Source organism: Colletotrichum aenigma, assembly GCF_013390185.1.
Source record: "Colletotrichum aenigma strain Cg56 chromosome Unknown KSG_Cg56_contig05, whole genome shotgun sequence".
Classification (NCBI taxonomy): domain Eukaryota; kingdom Fungi; phylum Ascomycota; class Sordariomycetes; order Glomerellales; family Glomerellaceae; genus Colletotrichum; species Colletotrichum aenigma.
In genome coordinates, this window is record NW_023500911.1 from 2,446,234 (window position 1) to 2,472,928 (window position 26,695).

At 56.3% G+C, this 26,695-nt stretch overlaps 9 protein-coding genes across 9 annotated transcripts; 4 read left to right on the plus strand and 5 right to left on the minus strand.

Moving 5' to 3' along the window:
- Window positions 1-952: 952 nt before the first annotated feature.
- Window positions 953-2,611, minus strand: prlL-24 (MFS transporter prlL; the record flags this gene model as incomplete). The annotated part of the gene is made up of 5 exons (XM_037323573.1): window positions 953-1,489; window positions 1,558-1,991; window positions 2,053-2,300; window positions 2,379-2,434; window positions 2,486-2,611. The coding sequence occupies 5 exons, from the start codon at window positions 2,609-2,611 to the stop codon at window positions 953-955; spliced, it is 1,401 nt and encodes a 466-aa protein (XP_037177606.1).
- A 1,483-nt stretch (window positions 2,612-4,094) lies between these two features.
- On the plus strand, window positions 4,095-5,046 carry lxr1-3 (NADP-dependent mannitol dehydrogenase; the record flags this gene model as incomplete). Its single annotated transcript, XM_037323574.1, has 3 exons — window positions 4,095-4,194; window positions 4,254-4,675; window positions 4,738-5,046. The coding sequence occupies 3 exons, from the start codon at window positions 4,095-4,097 to the stop codon at window positions 5,044-5,046; spliced, it is 831 nt and encodes a 276-aa protein (XP_037177607.1).
- A 1,451-nt stretch (window positions 5,047-6,497) lies between these two features.
- CGCA056_v008328 (putative ribose 5-phosphate isomerase) lies at window positions 6,498-7,053 on the minus strand (the record flags this gene model as incomplete). Its single annotated transcript, XM_037323575.1, has 2 exons — window positions 6,498-6,587; window positions 6,646-7,053. 2 exons carry the CDS (start codon window positions 7,051-7,053, stop codon window positions 6,498-6,500), a joined length of 498 nt encoding a protein of 165 aa, XP_037177600.1.
- Window positions 7,054-7,709: 656 nt separating this feature from the next.
- On the plus strand, window positions 7,710-8,647 carry CGCA056_v008329 (putative fructose-bisphosphate aldolase; the record flags this gene model as incomplete). Its single annotated transcript, XM_037323576.1, has 2 exons — window positions 7,710-8,302; window positions 8,377-8,647. The coding sequence occupies 2 exons, from the start codon at window positions 7,710-7,712 to the stop codon at window positions 8,645-8,647; spliced, it is 864 nt and encodes a 287-aa protein (XP_037177601.1).
- Window positions 8,648-8,758: 111 nt separating this feature from the next.
- Window positions 8,759-10,756, minus strand: AHR1 (Adhesion and hyphal regulator 1; the record flags this gene model as incomplete). Its single annotated transcript, XM_037323577.1, has 2 exons — window positions 8,759-10,586; window positions 10,671-10,756. 2 exons carry the CDS (start codon window positions 10,754-10,756, stop codon window positions 8,759-8,761), a joined length of 1,914 nt encoding a protein of 637 aa, XP_037177519.1.
- A 1,055-nt stretch (window positions 10,757-11,811) lies between these two features.
- On the plus strand, window positions 11,812-13,658 carry DAK-1 (Dihydroxyacetone kinase; the record flags this gene model as incomplete). The annotated part of the gene is made up of 2 exons (XM_037323578.1): window positions 11,812-12,295; window positions 12,355-13,658. The coding sequence occupies 2 exons, from the start codon at window positions 11,812-11,814 to the stop codon at window positions 13,656-13,658; spliced, it is 1,788 nt and encodes a 595-aa protein (XP_037177518.1).
- A 333-nt stretch (window positions 13,659-13,991) lies between these two features.
- On the minus strand, window positions 13,992-16,412 carry CGCA056_v008332 (Interferon-induced GTP-binding protein Mx; the record flags this gene model as incomplete). The annotated part of the gene is made up of 4 exons (XM_037323579.1): window positions 13,992-14,711; window positions 14,844-15,833; window positions 15,886-15,990; window positions 16,044-16,412. The coding sequence occupies 4 exons, from the start codon at window positions 16,410-16,412 to the stop codon at window positions 13,992-13,994; spliced, it is 2,184 nt and encodes a 727-aa protein (XP_037177521.1).
- Window positions 16,413-17,130: 718 nt separating this feature from the next.
- CGCA056_v008333 (uncharacterized protein) lies at window positions 17,131-22,131 on the minus strand (the record flags this gene model as incomplete). The annotated part of the gene is made up of 3 exons (XM_037323580.1): window positions 17,131-17,786; window positions 17,839-20,597; window positions 21,677-22,131. The coding sequence occupies 3 exons, from the start codon at window positions 22,129-22,131 to the stop codon at window positions 17,131-17,133; spliced, it is 3,870 nt and encodes a 1,289-aa protein (XP_037177520.1).
- Window positions 22,132-25,039: 2,908 nt separating this feature from the next.
- Window positions 25,040-26,639, plus strand: CGCA056_v008334 (uncharacterized protein; the record flags this gene model as incomplete). The annotated part of the gene is made up of 2 exons (XM_037323581.1): window positions 25,040-25,063; window positions 25,125-26,639. The coding sequence occupies 2 exons, from the start codon at window positions 25,040-25,042 to the stop codon at window positions 26,637-26,639; spliced, it is 1,539 nt and encodes a 512-aa protein (XP_037177516.1).
- Window positions 26,640-26,695: the final 56 nt, after the last annotated feature.

A 26,695-nucleotide genomic window follows, 5' to 3' on the forward strand; every position in this document is an offset into this window, starting at 1 on the left:
AGTCAGAAGGTGGTTGAGGATGGGATTGCAGCTGCCCTTTTCATGATCGGTAAGGTCGTCGTAGGAGGCGAGGATTATGGGTTGCGAGGTAGCTGCGAGGCTCGTTTGGATGGCCATGATTGTGGAAAAGAGTCAAAAGACCTAGATCGTCGTGGAATAGAATTGTTCCTAATGATGCGCCACGAGAGAATGATCATGGGGAGATTCTCTTCAGGATGGTGGCCGAGGTTGACTTTTGGTCTAGATTCTTCTGTGAAGGATAGGAATGGTCGAATACGGCGACGAAAAAGCTATAGACAAGATCGAGATGAAAGAATTAGAATCAAGGGAAAAGAGGAAGCTTCTAGGTAGATGAAAGAAGGGGCGAATCTTCGAAACTGGCAAGAGCAGGGGCGTCTACCTGTTGCATCCATGTGAACGTCGTGTTCAAAGCATGTCTTTCACGAGTTGATAAACGTCGGGGCTTCTGGGTGAAATAGCGATCTCATTTTGGAGCAATCCCCCTTCTCGCACCGGGACAAGATGACATTCTACCACAATCTAATGGGATGGGCGAAATTTTGAAACAGCAGTATAGCTTATCTTGGTTCCAAACAAATTGTTTGGTCTGGTCTCTACCAACATGTACGCTTTCCAGGATGGAGGCTTGCATTGCAACGGCAAAGTTTCATGGAGCTGTCTGCTACTTGGCGAAGACTTACAAACAAGGTGACACACTCGCTGGAGGTAATAACATGAATACGAGGCTAGCTTCTACAAGACGGAGGCATCAAACACTACAGGCAAACTTTACAGCAGGTACAGTAATAAGGAGTTAATCGATCTAGCCATACTCAATGGCCACACGTGTGATTGGGTATCAACCTAAATAACAACAACGGATCATCCAACCAACATGGATGTTTTTCCCTTTCCCCGTTCCTACTGTGATATTTCCACATACATTCTGCCCCTAATACTGGGGGTTCTTCTTCCTCAAGAAGATGTGGAGGGCAACGTACGAAGCCACGCCAGTGAAGCACAATCCGCTAATGACACCAAAGCCCATGAGGTACTTGGGAGCGTCGCTCGAGGGGAAGAGGTAAGCGCCGTAGATCTGGGCGAGGTTACCCATGGCGTTGACGAACGCTAGGGAGATGGCGCGGGTCTCGTTGGCCATGTCGCCGAAGCTGACGGAGGCGTACGACAGGGCCAGACCGTTGGAGGCCCACAGACCGGACGCCATGATGACCAGGAGGGCGTAGCGGGCCGTGAAGTTGTAGACGACGCAGATGATGATGGAGCAGATCATGGCGACGGCCATCCAGGCGCCGAGGATCAGTCCGCGCCACTTGCTGTGCTGGTCGGCGAAGTATCCGGTGATGGCCGTGCAGACGAAGGCGACGCCGAAGATGGGGATCGTCATGTACTGGGCGGCGGTCGAGGTGTAGCCGAGACCGCTAACGAGGGTGGGGTAGAAGTAGGACAGAGTGGAGGAACCGACGATGGCCTGCGGTGGTGGTTGTGTCAGTTTGCCGGTGTTTATAAGTACCAAGATTGAAGGTGAGTAGGGCTTACCATGTAACCAACGACAAAGAGCCAAGTCTTCCAGCTGACCATGGCAAGCTTGAAGGCAGCCCAGTGACCGAGAACGGGTTCCTCCTCGCCACGCAGGGCCTGCTCATCGCTCTGGAGTCTGCGGATAGCCAGGGCGCGCTCCCTCTCGTTGAACTTGAGCTTAGAGGTGTTGGCGGGGAAGTCGGGGAGGACGAAGAAGGCGATGCCGGCGGCGCCGACTGTGGCGGCGCCCTCGACGACGAACAGCCAGCGCCATCCCGCGATGCCGTGGACCTCGTGCAGACCGCTGGTGATGGAACCAGCGAGGAGACCGCCGAAAGCACCGGAGAGGATGGCGGCGGAGATGTAGACGGCGAATCGCTTGGACTGTTCCTCCTTCTTGTACCACGAGGAAAGGAGAAGCAGGACACCGGGAGCAAAACCGGACTCAAGGCCTTTGCGGAGTTGTGAGAAAAGGCAAGAATGAAAACGCTGGATGCGATGGTTTTTACTTACAACCCATGACAACACGGAAACCAACGAGGGCCTCGTAGGTTGGGCAGAAGGCCATTCCGATGGTCACCGAGCCCCACACCGCCATGATGCCGGGGAGGTAGATACTGGGACGGGTGCGGGTGAGGAGCATGTTGGAGGGGACTTCGAAGAGGACGTATCCGATGAAGAAGACGATGAGGGCGATCGAGTATTTGCCAGAGTCAAGGCCAAGGTCCTTGTCCATGCCGGCGATCTTGGCGTTGCCGATGCTGAAGATTGGGGGAATAGGGGTTAGCTTTGAGGTGACATCACGGCAGGCAGAGTCACAGAGTTGGATGGCAACTTACTTGGTTCTGTCCATGTAGGAAAGAAGGTACATGAGCCACATCAAGGGCAGGAGATACTGCTTAGGGTCAGCGTCGTGTAATCACCAAATGTCTCGATGCTGTCTTACCATGTCAATCTTCCTCACGAGCTTCTTCTCCTCGTCGCTGCCCGGGACATAGTCGACGGCGGGCAGATCGACGTCCTTCCCGATGGCATGTTCATGCTGGTCGCTAGTCATATCGTTCTTGTCCATGATGGGCAAATTGCTTTTGGCGGAAGAAGAGACAGACAGCAATGTTGAGACCGGTAGATGAATCGCAGACTTGTTGCAATTGTCTGAGGAAGGAGAACCAACTTGCAAGACCCGACTAGAACAAGGAAAAATAAGAAGGGTTGTTCAACCTGTCAACGAAGAACCAGGGGACTGGAAAGCAAAAGCCAATTGGGGCAACTCAAAGGTTCTTAAGTAGACGTGTTGCGGTGTGTGGTCTGGAGGTTAAGAGAGAGTTGCTCCTTGTGGCTCGGCCGAGGTGCCGTATTACGTACGGTGAGCGTGTGTGTGCGTGTGTGTAGGTAGTAGTGTGGGCGCGCGCGCGCCGTCGGATACAAGGAGCGGTCGTAACGACGAGGTTGCTGCCTTGGTCACAAACAAACGAGTCTCTGTATCTCCGTACCTACGTCGTGTTCACTAATTCCCCAGCTGCTGTGCGTGTGGCTTACTCTGCACATTGGTCACACATCCATTCATATGGAGTGCGGACAAGTGTTATGCCTGGGTTACGCGCGCTGATCGAGCCACCACAACCCGAGTCGAGCATTTCCGGTGTGCAGAGGCGGCAGGCTTGGCGTAATTGGTAGAATTTCTCCCGTAAACTTCCCCCAGTCTGGGGGAAACTGGGGTTGAGATGAACTTCCGGAATCTTGCGGGGTCCGGGGAGGAGTCCCGGGTCATGGTGCTGTCGTAGTGGCAGGTTTTTTGGGCAAAGTTCTGGAGATGGCACGAGGTGTGAATGCTTGCTTGACCGCGTGTCGAGGATGGTTGTGGAAAATTGGGTCGTGAAGCCGGCGTGGACAAGAGTCATTTTCCCCCTTTGCCTATCCCGGGTTGAGCTGAAGGGCTGAGCTGCGCTAGATCAAAAGGGCGGGGAGTTGGCGCAGAGCCGCGTCTCGTGGACGTTCAACACCGCGGCTAAGTGGTGATGCAGAATTTGACCGCGGCTCGCGGGCTTCACTTCTGCGTTGACATGGATCTTGCTTGGAGTGGCGGCTGTTACACAGAGACCGACGCCGCACCTCTCAGCTGGGCACCACGACTTCAATGCAGGCGGTGCGTCATTGGGAAAGGGCATTGCAGCAACTAATGCGGAACGCTGGTGAAGTCTCTTTTTCTTTCTCTTTTGCCCGCCGTCTTGAATCGCGCGTCGCGGGCCATCACGGCTTCGGGTCCTGCATTATGCACGGAGATGGGGGAGATGGGGCCCCCACGGGCGTAGCCGCCGACTGCGGATTACGGACGACCTCCAGGAACTCCCGACTGCATACTTAAGGACGCGGAAAAGTTTCCCGTGATGTTTGAAGCCACAGCTACAGTCTGAGATCCAGCTTGGTTTGTACACATACAATTATTTCTTCTTTCAACGGACCATTATACAACAGAGATACAAGTCCGATTTAACTTCGTTTGAACGTTCTCCTAAACCACTTAGTCAAAGACAAATCCCCTAATTACATACACAATGGCTCAGAACGGCAACGGCGAGGCCCCTCAGTTCCTCAGCACCATCCCCCAGGAGGGCCATGACTTCAAGATTTCCCTGAAGGACAAGGTCATCGCTAGTGAGTTTACCGCTCTGAAGAGACGCATATCCAAGAAGGAAACTAACAAGTCCGAAAAGTCTCCGGTGCCAACCAGGGTATCGGTCTGGGTATCGCCGAGGTCTGCCTCGTTAACGACGCCGCTGCCGTCTACAGCTTGGACATCTCCTCCCCCGGCGATGACTTCGCCGCCCTGAGCAAGCGCTTCCCCGGCAAGCTCGACTTCCAGAAGGCCGATGTCACCGACTACAAGAGCGTCGAGAGCGCCATCAACGCCATCGTCGATGCCAAGGGCCGCTTCGACGGCATGGTCGCCAACGCCGGCGCCACCAAGCACCAGCCCGCTCTGGACTTCACCCCTGAGCAGTTTGACTTCCTTTTCAAGCTCAACGTCACCGGCTCCTGGAACTGCGCCACTGCCGCCGCGAGGACGTTCATCAGACTCGGCTGCAAGGGCAGCATCGTCTTCACTGCTTCCATGACTTCCTACAGACCCAACCGCGTAAGTACCCTTCTCTAACCGCCAGAAGATTTGCGCAAGAAGCTGACAACTTATGTATATAGGCCGCCCCCTCTGCGCCTTACGGTGCCACCAAGGGTGCTATCCGCAACATGACGCACACCTTGGCCATGGAGTGGGCTCAGCACGGCATCCGTGTCAACTCCATCTCCCCCGGCTTCGTCAAGACGGCTCTGACCTACTACGTCGAGACCTCTCCCGACTGGGACACCAAGATGAAGTACTACGGCGGTATGCCCCGCCTGGCTCTGCCCCAGGAGCTGGGAGGTGCCTACGTGTACCTGTTGAGCGAGACGGCTACTTACACCACTGGTATTGATATCCCTATCGCGGGTATCGTTGGCGCTTGGTAAAAGAAAAAGAAAAGTGGGGAACACGTGATACCAATTTCCTTGGGCGGGACGGCATAAAATTTCAACGTAGACATGAAGCAATAGACTCAATGATATTTTTCGTTAAATCACAACAACATCATGATCCCTAGAGTGTTCTTGGCTGCTTCTTTGCAACTGCGCCATGAGTGGTGAACTACGAGGGTGCCGTTAAGTTTCAAAGACTTTGTGTTTTTCCTTGGACGAATCTATCTTCGTCGTGTATTTCAATTTCAAGCCACGTTCATTCCAAGAAGTCACCTCCCGAGCCAGACAGGGAAGGTTCATCGGAGCTCTTGAATTCTAAGTCAGGTCCAACGGTGCGGCTAAGACTGTAATGAAGGAATCCATAGCAAGTTGATATTTCATATCAAGAGGACCTAGTCCAGACTCCACGATGATCATATTTGATGCTAGCTTCAATTTGATGATGGTTAAGAAAACTCACGCCACATTGATATTATGTTATCAAAACCATCAATATTGGTCTCCACGAACCAGGGGTCAAAGTCTTCAAGTCCCGTATCCATGGCCACGGCGCACAGCGCATGGAGCCATGCAGCTACCAACAAGCCGTCCAACCGGATGTTACACTATCACCCTCGCTACCAGCTTCATTTCCGCGTGGCATCCCGGTGTCGACGAGGAGCTGCATAAGAGAGTCCGCCAGGAAAGCCCAGGGTAGCTCGTAGCATATCGAATGAGGAACGCGAGGACGTGTGGCTGGAGCAGCCGGTCGTACGGAGTTCCAGAGTTGGCATAGTCTCTGGACAACTTGACCAGGGCATAACCTCGGTTGCTCAAGTCATCTGCCAGGCACGGAACATTATATGCACCTTAGAAGTACACTAGGGGTGCTCGGAGATACCGGCTGTTGGTATCCCGTATGGATCAATAGCATGACTTCACGCGCTTCGCCAGGATCTTGCCCAGGAAGTTGGAGAAGGATTCCAATATTTCGATGATACAACGGCATCATCTTCATCACAAGGCTCATTGACTCGTCCTTGTGACGAAGGATCGTGGCTATTCATGGTCAATGTGATGAGGTTGGTCACTTACACGGCAACCCCTATTACGTATAATCGAGGTTGAAAGCATTAAGCCCTTGATATGAGTAAAACAGCGAAAGGTGCGAAGTAAATCTGATCGTACCTCAATGGTTTCACATGAAGACAGGTTTAACGAGCTGAAAAATAAGAAAATTTGCCCATCTGCTCATACCGCTTTTTCGTCTTACGCATTTCACTTTCATCTGCCGCCTAGATGCTTAACATGAGACCAAGGGCCTCGTCTTCACAGTCTCAGAGGAGCATTCAAGGTGATCTCTTAAAATTTAGGGCAATAACTAGGACCACAGGAAATTGAAAGATTGAACTTTGACAGTATTTGTTTCATTACTTCATTTCTAAACTTTTGTTGCAAAAGAACCTCTAAGCAGCAGCCGACACCTTGAATCCCTCCGACGTAGTCTTCGCGTCATAATCATCAATGACCTTGACCTTGGCCGCAGAAGCCGAGTTCTTTCCTTTGTTAGAATCATATTTCATCGCATGCCAAAAAAAGGGGGGGCAAACTCACAGGGTCAAACTCGTAACCAAGCCACTCGCTCACCAGCCTCCTCGCGAGCTCGATGCCAATCACACGCTGTCCCAGGCACAGCACCTGCGCGTTGTTGCTCTTGATGGCCCTCTCGACCGAGAAGCTGTCGTGCGCCGTCACGGCACGGACGCCCGGCACCTTGTTGGCCGAGATGGCGACGCCGAGACCGGTGCCGCAGATGAGGATGGCGCGGTCGACTTCGCCGCTGGCGACCTTCTCGGCGGCCGTGATGGCGTACGTCGAGTAGGCCGTCTTGTCCGACTCGGAGCTCGGGCCGACGTCGACGACGGAGGCCACGCGCGGGTCCTTGTTCAGGTCGGCCGTGATGGTGGCCTTGTAGTTGAAGCCGGCTTCGTCGCCGCCAAGGGCAATGCGCAGACCGGCCATTTTGACAGGGGGGTTTGTTTATGGGATAGAGTAGATAAGGTGTTGGGTTGGCGGATTGCTCTGTTCAGATCAGTTTGTCAGGACTAGGCTTTTTGGCCTTTTCTGACAGCCCTTCTCTACGCTCGCGCATCTTTATGGCGACATACGCGGTATACGCCCTCTCTGAGATGTACACCTCCAACATGCACGATGCTCGTCACGAAGCGCCATTGATGATGACCCGGTGCAGGATGCTACCCACCTCGTCGGGACAGGGATCAGGACTCCGCGCATCGCGGCCCGGTGGGGCGGATGCGGGTGCGGTGACCGCGTGTCGTGCCTCCCAGCTAAAACACCCCCGCGATTCAGCTTGGAGGATTCAAGCCACATGCATGACCCATGACAAAGAGGGAGACGCGACGCGGGGAGGAAGTCGTCGCGGGGTCAGATCGGATGGAGGGGTAGCTTGGAGCTCCAGATGGGAAAGGTCCGGTGGTTAAAGGTGCCCTTTATGGGAACTGCCAGTAATATGTCCAATATTAGATAGAAAGCGGCTTTGATGCTTCTTCGATTGTGCTACGTGTGAATACCGTTTTCAACCGCCCTCCATCGTCTTGTCAATCGCTCTCCCTCACACCACGGCTTACACAGTAACACATTCCTAATCAACCGCAACAATGGCGTGGGACCCGACCAAGAACAAGACCTACCAGATCCTCAAGGCGGCCGAGGAGGGCCAGTACGGCGTCGTCGCGCCCATCGCCTACAACATTGAGAACATCCTCTCCTTCATCCGGGCCGCCGAGGCGAAGCGCAGCCCGCTCATCATCCAGGTCTTCCCCTGGGCCATCACTTTCTCCGATGGCCTCCTCGTGCGCGCCGCCGCGCTCGCCGCCAAGACCGCCTCCGTCCCCGTCGCGATCCACCTCGACCACGCCCAGGACGAGGCCATGATCCGCCACGCTGCTGACAACCTGCCCTTTGACTCCATTATGGTCGACATGAGCCACTACGAGATGGAGGAGAACCTGGCCAAGACGAAGGAGCTCGTGGCATACTGCCACGCACGCGGTATCGCCACGGAGGCGGAGCCGGGACGTATCGAGGGAGGCGAGGACGGTATTGCTGATACCGCGGACCTGGAGGGTGCTTTGACGACGGAGGAGCAGGTGGAAGACTTCGTGGCGACGGGTATCGACTTTTTGGCGCCTGCTTTTGGCAACGTCCACGGCGAGTACGGTACCAGAGGTCCCGTTTTGGAGTTCGACAGGTGAGATTGGCTCTTCGCTGCCGTAATTGGTTCCGGTTTTGGGGTTCCGGTGGCTAACAAAAGTCGAAATGCAGGCTAGAGAAGATTCGTGCCAAGGCGGCCGGAAGAGTGCGCGTCGTGCTCCACGGAACGAACGACTTCCCCGAGGATCTGATGCAGCAGTGCATCCGTGGCGGCGTGTCAAAAGTCAACGTTAACAAGCTGGTTCTGGACGACTACCTCGTCCACCTGAAGAAGAACGCGCCCACGCTCAGCCTGACGACACTGATGGAGGAGGGTGTCAAGGAGGCGCAGAAGCTGACGGAGTGGCAGATGGATGTATGCAAATCTACTGGCAAGGCATGATCAGTCTGAACTTATGTATTTGCTTTTGCTTTTTACAACACGGAAAAAGATAATAGAGAATCATGATACCAAATAGACATGGGTATATGTTGTTGATGCGTCGTCAATTCGTCAACGGGTAGCATCTGGGCTCTTCACGTCAGCGTCTATCCACGCCTGTCTGAGGTCGTCTCGCCAGGTTGCCATTGGCGTCCAGCCGACCGTCTCTTCACTATGCTCCATCAAGGAGAGGATCTTCTCCCTCTTGAACGGTTCTTGTACGCAGAGCCCTGCTCCGTAGAGACACTGTGCAGACAGAACCTGGCAGCCTTCGTCTTTCAGCTCCATGGCTATGCCGCAAATCATATCAACGGCCTCGGAAAGAGACCTTTGCATTTTCAGAAATCCGTTGAATCCAGAGGGCATTGGGCTGTGGAGGAGGATGAGTATCCGCGCGAAGCAGTAGGCTTGCAACGCAACGCCGAACTGGGGCGGGTGCACCCAGAGGGGAGCAAACACATCGCAATGGTCTGTTGAAGTCGGAAGCGGTTTGAACTCGCTGCCCAGGTATGCCCTCCACCGCTCCAAGTTCGCGAGCAGCTCGTTGCCCGCACGTACTCTGCTTGCTGCCGCATCCGACAGAGGTGAGGTCTCGGCCATTCGTGAGTCTGCACAAAAGTTCACAGCCTGCGACAGCAAGTAGATAGCCGTGTGGGCCAGCTCGTGCTGGTCTAGTTCAGAGTAGTCTTTATACGGCGCCCAGAAACTCAAGCAGCGTCTTTTCTCACGAAAGGCCGCCCAAATATCTTGCCGAAGCCAGGCCCACCAGACGGCCTGTCGCAGACCACCAGAGCAGCCGTTGACATCCTGGGACCGCTGGATCCAGAAGACGCCCTTGAGGTGTCTTTGCCAGTTGCCTCTGCCATCAGACTCGTCCAGCATCTCATAGGCCGAGATGATGAGAGCCGTGGCGTTTAGTTCTTCCGAATTTGTGTAGCTGGTGTAAGCCAGGGCCTCTTGGACGTAGCGGAGGGTCTCATAGTAGTACCGTATCCACTCCCCGCCGGAGTCGTGCGCAGGACTCGCGTCGGCCGGAGCCAACCCCGACAGCGCCCCCTCCAGCTTGGAGAGATGCTTGGCAGACAGAGCCAAGATGGCATTCATGAGACCTGCATTCCGCAGGGCTAAGCGCACCGCATACGTGGAGAAGAGCTTGTGAGGATCCAAGAAATCGAGCCAACGCGACGATCGCTCCGTGAAATGCCGGAAGAGAACGGCCTCGTGGTTGGTCAGCGTGATGGCCCGATCAGCTTGCCAAGTCTTCCGCTCCGGGTCCGAGACCTCGCGCAGCCGAGACGAGAGTTTGCCCGCGTCAGGCGGGCCATGCACAGTCGCGGCGCGTCGCTGGTCCTCATCCTCCGGCGCGGGACTGGGAGCCAGAGAGAAGCCGCTGTCGGCCTGGGCGGCGTCCGTAGCGAGCAGACCGAGCCATCGGGTCGAGGCCAAGTCGGTGGTCCACAGCTCGGATGCGACCGTCTCGGGGGAATAGCTGTACACATTGACATCTCCAAGGGTGAGACCCGCCGAGGTGGGCGGCTGGGTGACGTACGGCGGCTGAGTCGGGTTGAAGTCGGATGCCGGCTGGGTGACCGGAGGGGCGGCGGCGGCGGCGGCGGTGACGGTGACCTGCGTAACGAGTGACGCGGGTGTGGTCACCGACTCGGGCACCGTGGTTGAGGCGTTGCGGGTAGCCTCATCTACGCGAGACTGAGTCTGAGTCTCCACGACGTGGCGGTAACGCGTCCGTGGGGGCTCGGTGACGGAGACAGATGGGCTCGCCTGTCTGCCCGCGGCATCCTGAGAGAGCTGGGGGAAAACACAGTTCCGGGAGGAGATGCTGCATGGGCCGCATACCGGCTGTTTTTCGTCGCATTTCTTGTGCCGCTCGCGGCAGGTCAAGCTAAGGTTCCGATATCAACATGTTGGTCCCGGACCGAGGAGGGTCGGGGAGGTGGAAAGGGTGGGACTGATGAGTTGAACTTACCAGCCCGTCTTGGTGCGCAAGCCGCGGCCGCGGGGCTTTCTGATGCGCTTCTTTGGAGGAGCGGCTGCATCCCGTCTTCCGTCCATGAGGTCATGGCAGGCCAGCAGGCAGACCGAAAGACACGCTCAGGTTTGTGGTGTCCCGGTAATGCAGGCAACCTAGGCACCGTGGAGAGCAGCAGAATGCAGGCGTGCAGAAAACCCTCGCTAGTGTAAGGTAGTTAGCTGCAGTTGGCCGGCATAAAGACTGCGAGACGCGGCTCTCAGCGGGTGATGAGCTTGAGATTGACGAAACAAAACTTGGGGATCTACGGTTTCAGTCTCCGCGTCCAACGTTGTCAGGTCGCGGGTAAGGTACACGACGCTGGGTGACTTTCTGAATTCTCGACGTGGAGTCTCCGGGTTCTGGGGCGGAGGAGCGGGGCCCCTCAACTCGTGACCTGGAGAGACGTGAACAATTGTGTGTCAACAGGTGGATGGCGGTTATTTCCGTGGGATGGCGGCGGATCTTGACCGACGGTCACTGTTCGTCCCCAAGTTTTCGAGATGGGCATGTCGGCACTTGTCCGGTTGCTGTCGTGGTCTCAATTCGGCTGCGGGGTCTGTCAAGGGTTTGAAAGGCTCTGATCGGGAATGCGCGCGGGGAAAACGAACCATCCCCAGAAAAGGCAGAAAACTTGGAAGTCTCGCGTGGTGCGGGGACAAGGGCCTTCCTCTTTTCTTCTTTTTGGGTGACCGCGGCTCGGGGGCACTTCTCTCTAAAACCATTCCTTCTTTCCTCCCACATCAACAGACCGCGTCTCGCGACCACATGCTGACTCGGCTGTCATTACCCGCGGACTAAGCCATCCAAGTCGCAAACGCGACGTTCCAGAGACGAACGGTCATGGGAATTCGCAGAGAAATGGCATGGCTCGAGGCGCGTTGAAGCCTTCGATGGACTGCTTCCCGATGGATCGTGGGATGGCAATGCGAGACCTCGCAACGATGGCACGCACTTCGATATCCGCGCACAGCACCACTCGCACACACGCGCTCCTTATATCCAGGAGTTGCAGCCATCTCTGGCGAAAGGCGTAGAGCTGATTGCTCTTTTGGCCAATTCCTCTCTTCCTCGCAAAAGATACCCCCTGTCGAAAAAGATGGCGACCAAGCACTACTTCCCCGACACGGCGGCGAACACGCTCGTCCCGAGAGCGCTCCGTGCTCTCGTCTCGGCGAACCCTCACCTCGTCCTAAGCGAGGCCGAGCGCGTCGTCGCGAACGCCCAGAATGACCCTTCGGCGGTGAGCATCATCGGCGGAGGCGGCTCCGGTCACGAGCCAGCGTGGAGTGGGTTCGTCGGCGAGGGTCTTCTCTCGGCCGTCGCCTGCGGTGACATCTTTGCGTCGCCGAGCACGAAGCAGGTCCTCGAGGCCATGAGACTGGCGCCCTCGACCGCCGGTACGATTCTTCTCATCACAAACTACACCGGCGACCGCCTGCACTTTGGTCTTGCCGCCGAGAGGGCAAAGGCTGCTGGCCTTTCAGACAATGTCGTTGTTCTCCCCGCCACAGACGATGTTTCGATTGGAAGGAGTAGGAGCAGCAGGGTAGGCAGGAGAGGAATGCCAGGTCACATTTTCAGTAAGTTGCAAGAACTGAAGACGTCGAGAAAATGACAGCATATTGACCAAGTCACACAGCCATGAAGATACTGTCTGCGGCAGCGGCCGAGAAGTACCCCTTCGAGCGCTGCGTAGATATCGGCAGAGCAGTAAACGACCAGACCGTCTCAATAGGCTCCGCCCTGGACCACTGCCATGTCCCTGGCAGACAGTTCCAGTCCCTCGCAGCCGACGCTTGCGCGCTCGGCGCCGGCATCCACAACGAGCCCGCCCAGCAGCTGCTGACCCCCTTCCCGTCCGTGAAGGACCTCGTCGAGAAGATGCTGAAGCTCGTTTGCGACCCGTCAGACCCCGAGCGCGCGTTCGTCAAGTTCGAGACCGGCGACGAGGTCACCCTGCTCATCAACAACTACGGCGGCCTCTCGGTCCTCGAACACGGCGCGCTGACGGACGAGGTCCAGACGCAGCTGGCGTCGACGTGGAACATCACGCCTTGCCGCACGCTCACCGGCGCGTTCGAGACGTCGCTCAACGCCCCCGGATTCTCCATCTCGCTGGTCAACATCTCGGCCGCGGCTAGACAGTCGGGCACAGGAGCGGCGGAGTTGCTGGGCCTCCTCGACCGCAAGACCACGGCCGTCTCGTGGCCGAACATCATCATCCCCTCCGCCGACGCCAAGCAGGCCAACAACGTTGCGGTAAACCAAACCGACGCGAACGCCTCCTCAGCCAAGTCCGACGTCCAGATCAACGTCGACCCCGCCCTGCTCGAGAAGTCCATCAGGTCAGGCTGCGAAAGCGCCATCGCCGCCGAGCCGAAGCTGACGGAGTGGGACATGGTCATGGGCGACGGCGACTGCGGCGAGGCCGTCAAGGGCCTCTGCGAGTCGCTCCTCCGCAACCTCGACAACGGCGTCGCCAAGAGCGGCTCCCTGCTCTCCTTCCTCGAGTCCACCATCGGCGCGGTTGACGACATGGGCGGCACCCTGGGCGCCATCCTCGGCATCCTCCTTTCCGCGTACTCTTCATCTCTCAGAACAAACGCCGCAGCCGCCGGTGCCGCCCCATCAGCTGCGCTATACTCCAAGTCTCTGGCCACGGCCGTCGAGTTGCTCAAGTCCCACACCCCGGCGAGAGAAGGCGACCGCACCGTCATGGACGTCCTGATCCCGTTCACGGACAGCTTTGCTGCGACGGCCGACTTCGCCACTGCCGTCAAGGTTGCTGCTGAGAAGGCGGAGGCGACGAGGTATCTGAAGGCAAGGTTTGGACGCGCGACATACGTTGGGGACGCGGCTGGCCAGGAGTTGCCCGACCCCGGTGCGTGGGCTCTGTACGAGATGCTACATGGAATGGCTAAGGGTCTGGGCATTTCCATTTAGAGAATATGAAAATGACAAAATAAGAACTAATTTCCAATGCACTGATCCAGAAAAGATCGGTTGCCTGAAGTAACACTCCTTTCGTGTTAAAAGCAGCACATTGCATTTCGCAGCAACTGGCTGTCTCTGTCAAGCTAATCATCATTGTCCACGTACACTATTGACTCAGGGTGTCTTCTTCCATCTCGGTATCCCTTCACTTCCAGCCATACTCAAAGTTCGTCATCAGCAAATCCAGGTGTCCCTCGTCACCCTATTGCCCATCTCTGTACATTGTGGTCAAAGTAACAGATCCTTTCCAGATGACAAAAAACCACGTATACCAGCAACCGCTCATGAGGAACCAGTCCTCGACTCCTCCGCCGCCGTTCTCAAAACTTCAATGTTTTGGGCGAGGTTCTCGCGCGCTTCTCTGGTGCTGGAATCTTCTCCTGCAATGAGTCGCAGCTGGCTGTCTTCGAGGCCCATGATAAGATCAGGGCAAAAGATCTGAAGAGGACCATCTTTGGCGTCGAGGAGAAAGTGGAATACAACCTGCTGGCAGATAACATCCATAAAGCGCTTACGCGCAACCTTGTAATAGCTGAACAGGATATCGTGAATGTCGACCCGGACCTGTTCGGCGTTCGAGCGGTCTTGGGTCAGTTTGGAAAGCATCTCTTCCGTAACCCACCACCCTGACTCCTGGGTATCGTCCAGGCTGGACTCTTTGCTGCCGATGACCTTCTGGAGTGTTTGCTTGAGCCTCGAAGCCTGGGCTGCTTGGAGATTGCTGTTGAAATAGTGGTTCAATGTGTAGGGCTGGCCGTTCAACTCGACGTCAATAAGAAACTCAACATGGTTGATTGCACGTTGGTAAGCGGCTCTAAGCTTGTCTTTGAGAAGTCTGTTGAATATGTTGGTGCGGAAGGTGACGTCAGGAAACTTCAGAGCAAGCAGCCGGGTGATGAACATGTGAACAAGCACAATCGCTCGGCTGGTATGTTGAAGAACCAGAGGCGCCCAGCTTCTGGCTTGCTCTCTGAAGACCTCGCCGAGTACCGAGCCTCCGAACTGTTGTTCGCGTCAGCGCAAAGACACACAAAAAATTGATTCCATAGATGCACCATCAGGTGATACGGCGGAGGTTGGGGGACATTTACAATGGAGAAGCAGGAGAGAAGCACAAGAGAGAGCCAAGCTTACCGTTCCAAGCTCTGGTCCACGGGTCCTTCTGAAGGCGATCTCAATCTGTACCAGTAAAGAGTCCTTGCGAGGCTCAGGACATCCGAAATCGAGCTCTTTCAAGATTCCATGCAAATCCTGCATAATGCCTTCCATCTCGCTTCCTTGACAGGACTCGAGTATTTGCAAGACAGGAGGGGTTCCGGAGATTCGCTGTCGCTGCGTTCCCTCAAAAAGTCTGGTATGGCCGCGTTTCTCAAAGGTGTCGTTGAAGGTCTCCTGAAGCGCGACGACGTTGGTAATCAGTCGGAGTTGTTGGTTGTTGTCGAATATCTCCATCCCGCTGTAGTGGCCATCCCGGGCTCGTCGGACAACGTCCTGGAAGTCTGAGCTCAGCTGTCCCAAGTATCGCCGCTGACTCTCAGGCCTGTCTCTCGGTGGGCCCATCGCCTCCAATGCCTTGCTCGTGGTCCAGAGCTGACGCTCGACTTCAACCGCAACGTTCTTGAATTCCTTCTTTGAGACATCCCGCAGGAGATGGCGAAGGCGAAGACTCAAGCATTCGACGCCGACTCTCTTGGTGCATCGAAGTCTCGCCCAGGGCGAAACAGAGAAGAACGCCTTTTCAGATGAGTTTCTTTCTCCCAATGTCGACTTGTTGTCGTCTGAACCGCGATTCTTCACGACGCAGTATCCGAGACGCAGTGGGAATCGCTTTCCTTCAACTAGCTCGCAGACAATTTGTTGCGTTGCTCGCTCGGTTGCAAGGTCAGGCTTTGTGAGAACACCCATCGTCCGGACGCCCTCAGGGTCGAATGCTTGTGCCATGGTGAGGATCTCTTGGGTGGCGATGTCGACATTGCAGGGGACTACAGCCAGAATAATGGTTCTCGGGCTTTTCATATAGCTTTGGACCATGTTCTTGACCAAGACGATGTCCTCGTCCGTGGTCCACCCAGAGGTCGCCGTTCTGAAGATGCCAGGCACGTCAATTACGGTCAGATGGTTTTGCTGTATGGAGATTCAGTCTTGCTCGTGAGTTTCTAGAGATAAAAACACTCACATTAGGCCCACTGATCTCGATTTTCAGCGTGTCTTCTGCGAAGGTTGCTGTTCCATCGCCAAAGCCGGAAACGGCTTTCTCTCGAATTCCCATAACCTTGTTTGCCTGACTTCGAAAGTGTCAGAAAATCCCACAAATGATGCTGTCGTGACACGTACATCACTGAAGGCATTGGCCAGGTTCACTTTGCTCTTGCCGGTCGAGCATCGAAAACCCAAGAGCTTCTCCTTCCGGGCGTTGCTGGAGTTTGCGGCAGGAATGATGCCGATGACCACATTCTCGAAGTCATCACGGCGGCAGGTGATCTGGGTCGCGGATCTTGTGCAGAGCTCTGGCGCACGAGGGAAGGCGAAGCCCGTGACGCTCTCGAGGACGGAGCTCTTGCCAGAAGACTGGTCGCCGACGACGACAAGCTGCGGCGTCGCCACATGATCTGCCACGCCAATCTCGCGCAGTCGGTCGATGGTACGCGCGTACCCGTCATCCCCGAGGGAGGTCATGGGTGCAGGCTGGTTACTGCCTGTCATGGTAGCAGCTCCCTGTCCCTTGGCTTAAGACGTATGTAACCGACTGAGTGGTGGACGCAGGGAGGTGTCCAATCGAAGGCGAGACTGCGTTGTTGAATGTTGAAAGAACGATGAATACTGGAGCAGGAAGCAGTTGATGAAATTGAAAAGAGGAGAAAGGGCAGATTTGGGAGGACAAGTCCAGGGGAGAAAGGTATTGTTTCTAGACAACCCACCGTGCCTAGTACTGGGTTAATCAAGGATCGTTTCGCACATGGTGGTTAGGTGTAAACAGAAAAATCTGCAGGTAGGTGCTGGCTCAAATGAGAACAATGTGAAGAGCAAGGCAGGGCTAAGTAGCCTGGCCCCGTATCAACCGTTGCTGCTTCCTCTCTAATAAATCTTAGTAACTTGAGGCAGGAGCAGGCCGGCCGCGGAAGGCACTTGCAACCCAGGGTGCATGAGGAAGGACCTAAAGAAAGAAAGTAGGACTGACGCGACTGCTGTCTGGCTGTAAGTTCACTCGAGCGCCGAAGGCCAGCCAGATCATATAAAGATAATGCAGATGATGAGTGATGAGACAAATTGAATTCGCAGCAGATGCTATCCCAGTCAAGCCCTGTTTTGCTCGTTGGCGGCGCTAATGAATATGCTACAATAATAACAAAAAAGAATAACACGGTGTGTAGTGTCGGTACCTGACTTGCTGCACTTTTGCCTCCCGTTCCTGGGTATTTCCTCAGCCGGCTGTGGTCTTCTTCTTGTCCATGACCCCCTTCAACACCTTCAACTTCTCCTCCGTGACTTTGATCGCTTCCTCAATCTCCCTCTCATCCATGCGATCTTCTCTTACCCTCTCCTCTACCGTGATGGGCTCCATCGCTCTCTTGCGTGTTGAGATGTTGGGGTCATGTAACCTCTCCAATCCGACACGCTCCTCAAGCCACTCCCACAGCTCACTCTCCTCACGCCTCCACATCTCATCGTACGCGGCGAGGCGGTCGGGATAGCCGTACATGCGCGTGTCGCGCGACGGTTGTCTGCCTGGCAGCCCAAAGCCGAACCAAGTAGCCACCAAAAGTCCAACCAGGAGGCCGTACATCATGTTGCCTGTTATGAGCGGCTTGACGACATCGAGGATCGGCTCCAGGATACTACGGACGGGCTCCAATGGTCCCCAATCCTTCTTGGGAACATTCTTCGGACGGACTTGCTCGTCTTCGATATCTGTCGATGAGCCTGTAGCCTTGCCCTTCTTACCCCGCTTCTTGCCCTTGGCGGCACCACCTGCTGCACCTCCAGCGCGAGCCTTCGACGAAACGGCCGACTTCAGACTGGCAAAGAGATCTTTGCAGTAAGCGGTCTGGCCTTCATTCGCACCCTTCTCAATTGGGCCTAACGTTTGTTAGTGAGCACTCGTAAATTCAGACTTCCTCTTGACACCTACCCTTCAACCAACTCTTGCCCGTCCATTCGATGGTGCAATTGGTCTGGACTCGGGTGGAGTTGTTCTCAGCCCATGACAGGCAATACTTCGTCTTGACACTGAAAATGTTGCCGCTGGGGACGTCGGGTGTTTGAGTGACAACGTTCAGGTTGATCGACTTCTCAAAGTCCAGGCTCTCCAAGGTCTCAGTGACAAGACACTTGGTTTGCCTCGGACCAATAGCTCCGTTCAAAGGCTTGATGTAACTGAAGAAGCGTGACTTGTTCTCCAGCGTCAAACCCTTCCTGTCCTCCATCGTCAACTCAGTGCACTTGGCCTCAACGGTGAGCCACTTGGACATCCAAGTGACCGATGCTGGACCGAAGAGCAGGTTGTACACCTTGCCGATGGGCGCGGGAATGACATCATCACCAACAACCTTCTCATGATGCGTGCCTGAGTCTCCGCAGTCCGTCGGCGCATGAGTGGCTGGGCCAGGGAAGTCATCGTTGGTGCTGGGTACACCCACAGCGTCCTTAACGACATCGGAAAGCGCGCCATTAGCACCGCCTGCACCTGATACCTTCCGTGAGACGGTCTTCTCTGTCTCGGGTTCGGGATTCATGTCTGTTGGCTGTGTTACTTCCTGGAGGTCTTCGTTGTCGTCGTCGTCTTCATCGTAGACGTCGTCGTCGTCGCCTGACTCGCTGTCTTCCTCGCTTGCGTCGGACAGACTCGCGTCTTCTACTTCCGGGGCCACTACATCCGCGTCAACCTTCTCCGTTTTATCACCGCCAGTACCCTCCAGCTGCACTCCGTTCAAAGAGCTCTTCAGGGTCGGGTGACCAAGTTTCCAGATGTTGACAATTAGGTCATAGGTGGAGTCTCTACTTGTGAAACTAGCAAAGATGTGTTTCGCATGCAAGGTCGATATCATGAGTCCGTTCTTGAAAACTAGGGCCGTGCTCCGCTTCTCGACGCTTACGATCTCGTCAAAGCTCATGACGAGAGTGGTCGACCAACCGAGGATGTTGCTGCTGAAGCACAGGTGACCTTCGGATACGTATAGACGGCCGTGCGCCAAAATCTCGCGCTGCAAGGCACAGCTGTAATCTTCTATGAGGTAATCGTCATCGGGCACGCTTTTGAACAGTGCGTGGAAATCGCGGTTGCGCTTCTTGCTTGCGACGGCGAATCCGGTGAGTTTCGGGACGCTTGCGTTGGCTTGAGGATGAGCGAGAGACGCGTTAGCCGCAGCAATGGCAGCGCCAATTGTAGTTGCCGTACCTCCAGACACGGCGGAACTTCCCCGTTTACGATGGCGTCCAATGGCGCTTCGAATGCTTCCACTCCGTTGGATTCCCGAATTCCTGTCTTCATTGATGCTGCTCGATGGCGGCGTGCGGTCGCCGCCGCTTCCCGGATCGTGCAAGGATTGGGGTCTCGTAGAGGGCTGTCGGCCGTCGTCCGGTCCAAGGTCTCGGGTCGCAGCTACGTAAGCCGCATCGGTGGGAGCTGATTCGGATCTAGAGCGCGAATCGGTTGTGTCGGGGAACTTCGACGTGACGGGCGTACCGGCGACGCTTCCTGTATCTGTTATTCCTAGTTGGCTGAGGCTCAGCTCGCCAGACCCCATGGTCTTGACGGCGGGTTCCTTCTCCATGGCTGATCCTGTGAGGGACGGCAGGGGAGGTTCGACCTCGGGATGGTCTTCGATCTTAATGTCGGGAGGTCTCTGGGTCGTCTTATTCTTAGGAGGAGTTGGCCCGATGCCTGTGTTCTGTACTGCGCTGCTAAGTTGGGTCGCAGCGTTCTGCGCGGCTGAGAATACCGAGGAAAAAAAGCCGCCTCCTGGAGCGGGGGTCCCTGGATTGCTGGCCGAGTTTACGTCGGGGATGGGTGTCAAAGGAGCGTTTGTGATGTTGGAGAGCTTGCTAGGCCCAATACTACCAGAGTTTGATCTGCCCCTACGGTGAGCAATCATGTTACCCTGGGCGGAGCCACCATTCGTGTTGCCTGAGGCGGTCGCAGCTGCATCAACGGCGGGCTGCGGACCGGGCCCCGGTGAGGAGTGTGCGGAGGGAGCGCTGCGGTCGGTCGGGGTCGGCGGCGTGTTGACGATGACGGGAGTGCCCTTCTCGGGTTGGGGCGGGGTCGAGGGGACGTTGGTGTCGATCTTGACAGAGTTGTTCGTGGAGGCTCTGGAGCGGCGTCGCTCAGGAGAGTGAGATGTCGTCGTTACACGGGAGGATGCATTCGTCTTGTTTGCGGGAGTTGGTTGTGGCGCTTGTACTATCGGCAAAGGTGGGACGGGTGGCGCGTCGGTGAAGTCAAAGGACCTTGTAGTGGTGGTGAGGTCAGATGTTGAAGCTGCAGCTCGGCCTCGGTAGGCTACTCCGCGTCCAATGTCTCGGTCGATGTCAGTGTCGTCACCGCCCGCACTCCTCTCGGGACTAGTGGTGGCACTTGGAGTCTTTTTTGACTTGAAAACTCCCCTAAGGCGGCCGACGGGTGAAGGTGACCGTGCTGTGTTTTTCTTGGGGGGCACAAGACTGGTAAAGCTGCGTTTGGAGCGCAGGGACGAATCTGTGGATTCGGCCGATTGCGTCCGCTTGGCTGAGTTGTTGGATGTGGATCGCGCCGAGGCGATCTCTGACAGTTGTTCGTCCAGTATCTGCGCTTGGGGTTCAGGCAAGTGAGTTGCCTGAACGATCGGGGAAGAAGTTGTCAAGTAACCTATTTGCGAAGGATGCGTCGAGATAGCATTTGGGCGGGAGGATCTAGCGAAGGGGGGGAAGAGAAGGTTAAGTTAGTTGGGTGCAATCATGGACGAGGAGCCTCGATCGAGGTAAGATGCGAGGTAAAGTAATAGATGAAGGCAGCAGTTGAGATGCGAAACGGAGGAGGCAGGAGAAACATGGACGGCCCTGTGTCCGCCCCTCGCTTGAAAAGGAAATGGAACACTCGTCAGGAACACAGCGATTTGCTGAGACTGGACTGGACTGGCCTGGCCTGGTACACACACCTCACTTGCTGGTGCTGGTGCTGGTGCACTCGGTGCTGTGTGCTGATGGGACCCCCAGGCAGCGTCATACGGCGATTGCCGCAGAGAGTGGATGAGGAGCTGAGACCAAGCTCCAGCCATGCTCCAGTCCAGCAATGGAAAAGGGCGCGGCGGCGGCGGCCAGCCCCAACCCCGGGCCAGTCAGACTGTCAAGGCCGGGATGCGCCCCCCAACCTGCCGACTGATCGCTCCCTGAATGCTCTCCCCTCATCACACTCCCACTCTCCTCTCCCACTCTCCTCCCCTGCCATTCCCCTAAAAGCTTAGGGGGGGACGTGGACTGGGGGGGGGGAGTGAAAGCGAGGGAACGCGAGGAGAGGAGGCCAGGCCGCGCCGCGCCGTTAGTAGGTTCGTCCAGCAGAGCGGAACAGCGTAACAATCCGCCTCGTCACTCGATGGAGCCTCCCACGACGACTTTTTTAGAATGCGCCACGCGAGAGACGTGGCCTTGCCAGGCAGATGAAATGCGGCATCAGTGCGTCCGGATGCAGATGCAAAAGGGTCCGGTGCAGAACAGCACATGAAGCTGCCGCAGCGCACGGAGTTGCATCAGACAGACAGGGAAGGGGGGAATTGGATATCAGGATTGGAGATTGGAGATTGGAGATGGGCATCGAAGCGCTGAGAGAAGGAGAAAGAGGATAAGAACGACAAGGAGGAGGGGAATAAGCAATTGGATGCGCAGACAAGCAACAGCTGCCAAGAGTGAGACCCGAGATCTGGAGACTTGACACTCGTGAAGAAACCCGCAAAGAAGCAAGCAAGCAACAGGACAGAAACAGACACACTACTCACCTCTCCTCGGGTGTCTCGAGGGACACCATGCTGGCGTCGTCGCGGGCGTAGTTGGTGCTGGCACCGCTGGGACTGGGTTCGTAGTCGCGATCGTAGCTGTGTCTGTAGTCGCGGTCTGGGTCGGGAATGCCTGTCGAGCCGTCTCTTGCGAGGCTGTCCGTGTCATGCCCGTGGTCGTGGACGTAGGAGCCGCTGTCGCGTCGTCTATGGGACGACTGGCTGACGTCGTCGTCGTAATAGTCGTCTTTTAGTGGTGGTGCCGCCGACAGTGCTGAGAGCGAACTTGTGTCTGCTGGGGCCGTGACATCTTCTCCCTTAACTCCCAGCAGCAGTTGCGCCGTAGCTGCTGCAGCGTCTTCCTCTCGCTCTTCCTGCTTCCTGCGACGGCGCTTGGCTGCGATGGATTTTGGTAGCAATTTCGATAACGCCCCTCCACTCTCCCCAGTGCTGTCCATCGTGGTTGGCTGGCTGGTCCGGCAGGCTGGATATCTGGGTCCTGATCCTCACTGCTCCTCCTCAGCTCCGGGTTCGTAAATACCGTAATGTCGTACTCTTTACGAGGGTTTGCGGGTTCGGCTCAGAGACTCCAGCACAGGCAGGCAGGTCCCGAAGTTGGCAGTTGACAGGCTGTCAGACTCAGGAGCAATACGCGCACCGGACCCGACAAGTGGGCTCGAAGATCATGCTCTGAGGCGACAGGGAAATAAAGGTATTCCAACGAAATTAAGGTCGATGTGGTAGGGGTTCGGGTTGTCCTGTTTGATGTTTGAAGTGTTCGATTCGAGGTGGTCGTTTCGATGTGATGTTGCAGTGCAAGGAAGGCGGCGATTAGTGCAAGGTACGGGTGAGGCAGAGCAGAGCTGTTCAGGTTTCCGGCCGAGAAGGTTCCTGATCCATGGATCAATTTCTGGATCTCGAGTTCCTAAAAAGAAGCAACGGGCGGCTTCATCTATGAATGACCTTGGAAGAGACCCGGGCAGGTTCGTTCAAATGCAAGGCAGTGGCCCAGACGACGGGTCCCACCTTGTATGCTCGCTTGCGACCTGCCCAGACGTGGACGCTGCAGCAGACCACCTCGAGGTATTACGGTACGGCTACGAATACAATGGAAGCTTGGCCAACCCAAGCCGGAGCGCTCTCTCCTTGCGCGAGCGTCATCGTCACTGAAGGCGAAGGCAAATGCCTTGTACGGGCGGGCTGGGCCGGGGTAAACGGCCCCTACCTTACGGGAGAATCGCCTTGGCCCAAAGTGGGAGGAGCAGCATAAGTGGTCACCGTCTGGAGGCAGGTACAAGTTCCTGTTAGTGGGTCACAATTCTTACGACCTCCATGTATCCTATACTACAGAGACGGACATCTGCATGTTATTGTGCCACAATGCCGTTGCACCCGGCGGAATAATGTCGATTGTTATTCGCCGTCCGATCTGGTGTTCTGGTGCATCTGGGTGCACTCCAACCTGCAGTGCTCCATTATTACGAGCGGCCTGGACTCCTGAAGAATTGGGAATCTGGGGCCCTCGACCGCCACTTCAATGTTGAGATGGGTCCCTCAGGTGGTAATATTCCTTCCTCCACCCAGCCAGACCAAGTTGATGCTGCTATTTTTGTTTTTAATAGCTGCTTTTCGCTTGCTTGGGTCATCCAGAATGCGAGTGCGGCTGCGCAAATTCCACCATCTCGGTAGCATATCCCCCTCGCACTCGCTTGGCTAGATCCTCTAAGGTTGGATCTCTCGAGGAGCGCCGCTTTCTCACCCCCTTAACAAGATCATGTACCGCCTCCGTCTTGGCCTGGATCGCATCTCACCTCATTCGCGAACTCCATTCTATCCGAGTGCGCTCGCATCCCACCTGCAAGGTCTGCCGACTTGCCCTAATTAGTGGACAGGCCGGAATGTTAGGTCGGGTATTCGTACAAGTAGGTGGCAGCACGCTGTCACACTGATATCTCGCGGAGCATCATCCTCGTCGTCCTAGGTTCCCATCGATAATTCAACCAAGCCATCCGCGGCTCACGGCAGCCTCGGGGCGATGCACCCAACGCTCATCCCACCTCGCCACGTTATCCCTCGTCCCTCCTGTCGATAATGGTCGATGTATGCAAGTCTGGCAGATGGAAAATCCCAAGAGGGTTTCGATGGCTGGCCCGATCGGGGCCTGCTGTGGCCGCTGGGTTCCCCGTTTGGATCACCTGCTGGCTAAGGAACCCATAACTACGTCAGGGGCTCTGCAGGTTGCGAATAGTGTCTTGGGGAGGCCACTGCGACTCTTGTGATAGGCCAGATCCTCCTGTGACAAGACAGACAGGACGCCGCGCCCCCGGGCATTGGACAATGTTAGAATCCTTCCATCCTCCCAACCTCCGTCGCCCGGCGAGGCGCATGGCATGTACCTGTCTCTGCCATGTCTCTGGCTAAACTCAGAGGCACGCGATTGCCGTCACTTCAGAGGGTGAGAGGCTCTTGCGCTGAGCTGATTCAAAATCAGCCACAATGATTTTCCAGCCCGCTGCGACAAGTGGTGGCACAGGCATATCTCAGGGGTTAACTTTGAATGCTTTGCTGGCCAAGAAGCAAGCAAAACGGTCGACAGATGTCAATTGAGAACATGTTGAACCGAGGCAGTGGTACGCATAACGACGTCTTCGCTGTCAAACTACAAACCCCGGAAACGCCGGCCTAGCGGTGGAAAATTGACGGCCTCTCTTAGTTTCAGCATGGTTTTTCGGCCAACACTCATAATCTGATTCAAAACTGCATCATGAAAATGTCACCAGCAGAATTGACTCTGGACTTGCTGGTGACGTGGGGAGGGTGAACCTTGCTGCTCGTCATAGGTTGGCAGCGACCTGCCCTGCTTACGTACTGTACCTGTTGCGCTCAGGCACTTTCCATTGACCGACCGCTCCAGGCCCCCCTCTCCCATTGTGGCCACACGACAATGACTTGCCGCTCCTGCACGCAGCACTCGCAGCACTGAGCAGGGCCATTTCCACCAGGGCAGTACACCTGTTGGGGTTGCCACCACAAGAAAGAACAAGCGGGGAGGGAACAGGTGGAAGCTTCTTAGCGAAACTCTGGGGAAATCCTCCGTGACCACAACCGCCAGCCACCCAACATCCCAGCCCGCCGTCTGCTTGAACACCCACCGAGCAGTAGTGCTGTCCCGCCATCGGCACCTCCACCGAACGACCGACCTCCCTGCCACCGTTTTAGATGCTCCGTGGCGGGCGCGTGACCTCCGGATCTTAGAGTCCCGTGTATGCGACGCTACGAGAAAAGTATTCACACAAGCCCGATCGAAACGTTTGCCCATTATCCCAAGAACCGCAATCGGCAGCCCACATCGTCGCGGCTCCAATCATGGACGAGTCGCCGCTGGTCAAGGTAGCCTCCTTCCTTTAGCATCAAAATGTCTCTTCATGAACTGTCCTAACATGATATACAGGCGCATGACCATGCCAAAGCCGCCTCCAACGCGACGCACCAGTCCGAGACTACGGTCGCAATCAACGAACATGCCCTCGCCGCGGGAGAATTCGCAAACGCCGCTCGTTCCACAGCCAGCCTCGAAGCGCTGCGCACCCTGAGGCTGCTGGAGCAACACCACAAACATCTCTCTGAGCTCCTCAAGATCCCCCTCGACCGCCGCACAAGCCAGGCCTCCAATATCGACACCATCGACGAGAAGGCACAGTCGCAGGCCTCCGAGACAACCAGCATCTCCGCCTCGGACGATGCGCCAACCAAGTCCGAGACCGCCGGCAGCCCGGCTGCGACGGCCAAGCACCCTCCGTCTCTGACGCAGCCTCGTCGCTACCCCAGTCGCGAGATGACCTCGTCCATCGCGAGCAACCTCGCTTCGGCGCGCGGTATCAGGGGCGGCAGGAACCGCAGCCAGCCTATCCCGCCCAGCGTTACGAACGACCAGGCGCCGGGCAATATGGAGGGACAGACGAGGCGCGAGGGTTCGAGGGCCAAGATGCAGAACGTCTTGGACCAGTCAGGAAAGCCAGCTTGGATACCGCCGACGCACGCCGAACCGCAGCGCCAAGAGCCCAAGAAGACGGAGGAGGTCGCTTCTCCAGCCAGCGACGACGGATACTCGCGCTTCTACAACACTTTTGGCAGCATCATCAACCGTCTCTCGGCCCCCCTGGCCTTCGCCGGTCTACCCTTGATCTCCGAAGAGTCTCCCGCCCCTGAACCAGTCGAAGTCCCCGAGCCAGCGCCCGTCAAGCGCAACAGACTCAAATCGCCAGCGACCACGGCCGAACCCGACCTCTCAAAGATCTACTCCCGTAACACCCTGCGCGCCCTCTCCGCAAACAACCCCAACGACTCCTTCTACGTTGTCCCCACGAGCGGCCACACGGTCTCCTACGCCAACATTCTCAACTTCGCCGACAAGGAAAAGCGTCGTATGGAAGCCTCCCTCCACGGGGTCGGCAGCCTCATCGAAGACGACGAGGACGATTTCGTCGACGCGCGCGAGACCCCTTCCGCCCCGGTCTCCGCCGGTGCGAAGCGCCGAGGCGGCAGGACCCGCTCCGAACGCGACCGGGCCGAGGAACATCGCCTCGAAAACGAGTGGCTCAAAGACACGCTCGACAAGCTCAGCAAGCGTCTTCACGCCTTCGAGGCTAGTGCTCAGAGCTCCAGTATGGCTCTGGCGGAGAGCATGCGCCTCCGCCCGCCCGCATCGCCATCGGGACTCGGCGGGGCTGGCAGTGGCGCAGGTGACGCGGTGTTGCGAGCACGTAACAAGGATCTCGAAGAGCAGCTCGCGCTCGCGATAGAGCGCATGGAAGCCCTGGAAAAGGAGAACAAGACGATGGCCCGCACGCTGGAGAAGTACCGCGACAAATGGGACAAGCTCAAGGCAGGCGCGAAGGCAAGGCGGCAGGCGCAGGGGTCGGCTGAAGTCGCTGCTCAAGAGGCAGATGAGACGGGCGGTAGCTAAAGGCGCGGTATCTTTCATGAATTTCTTGATTTTGAACGGTAGCGAAAAATAGTATC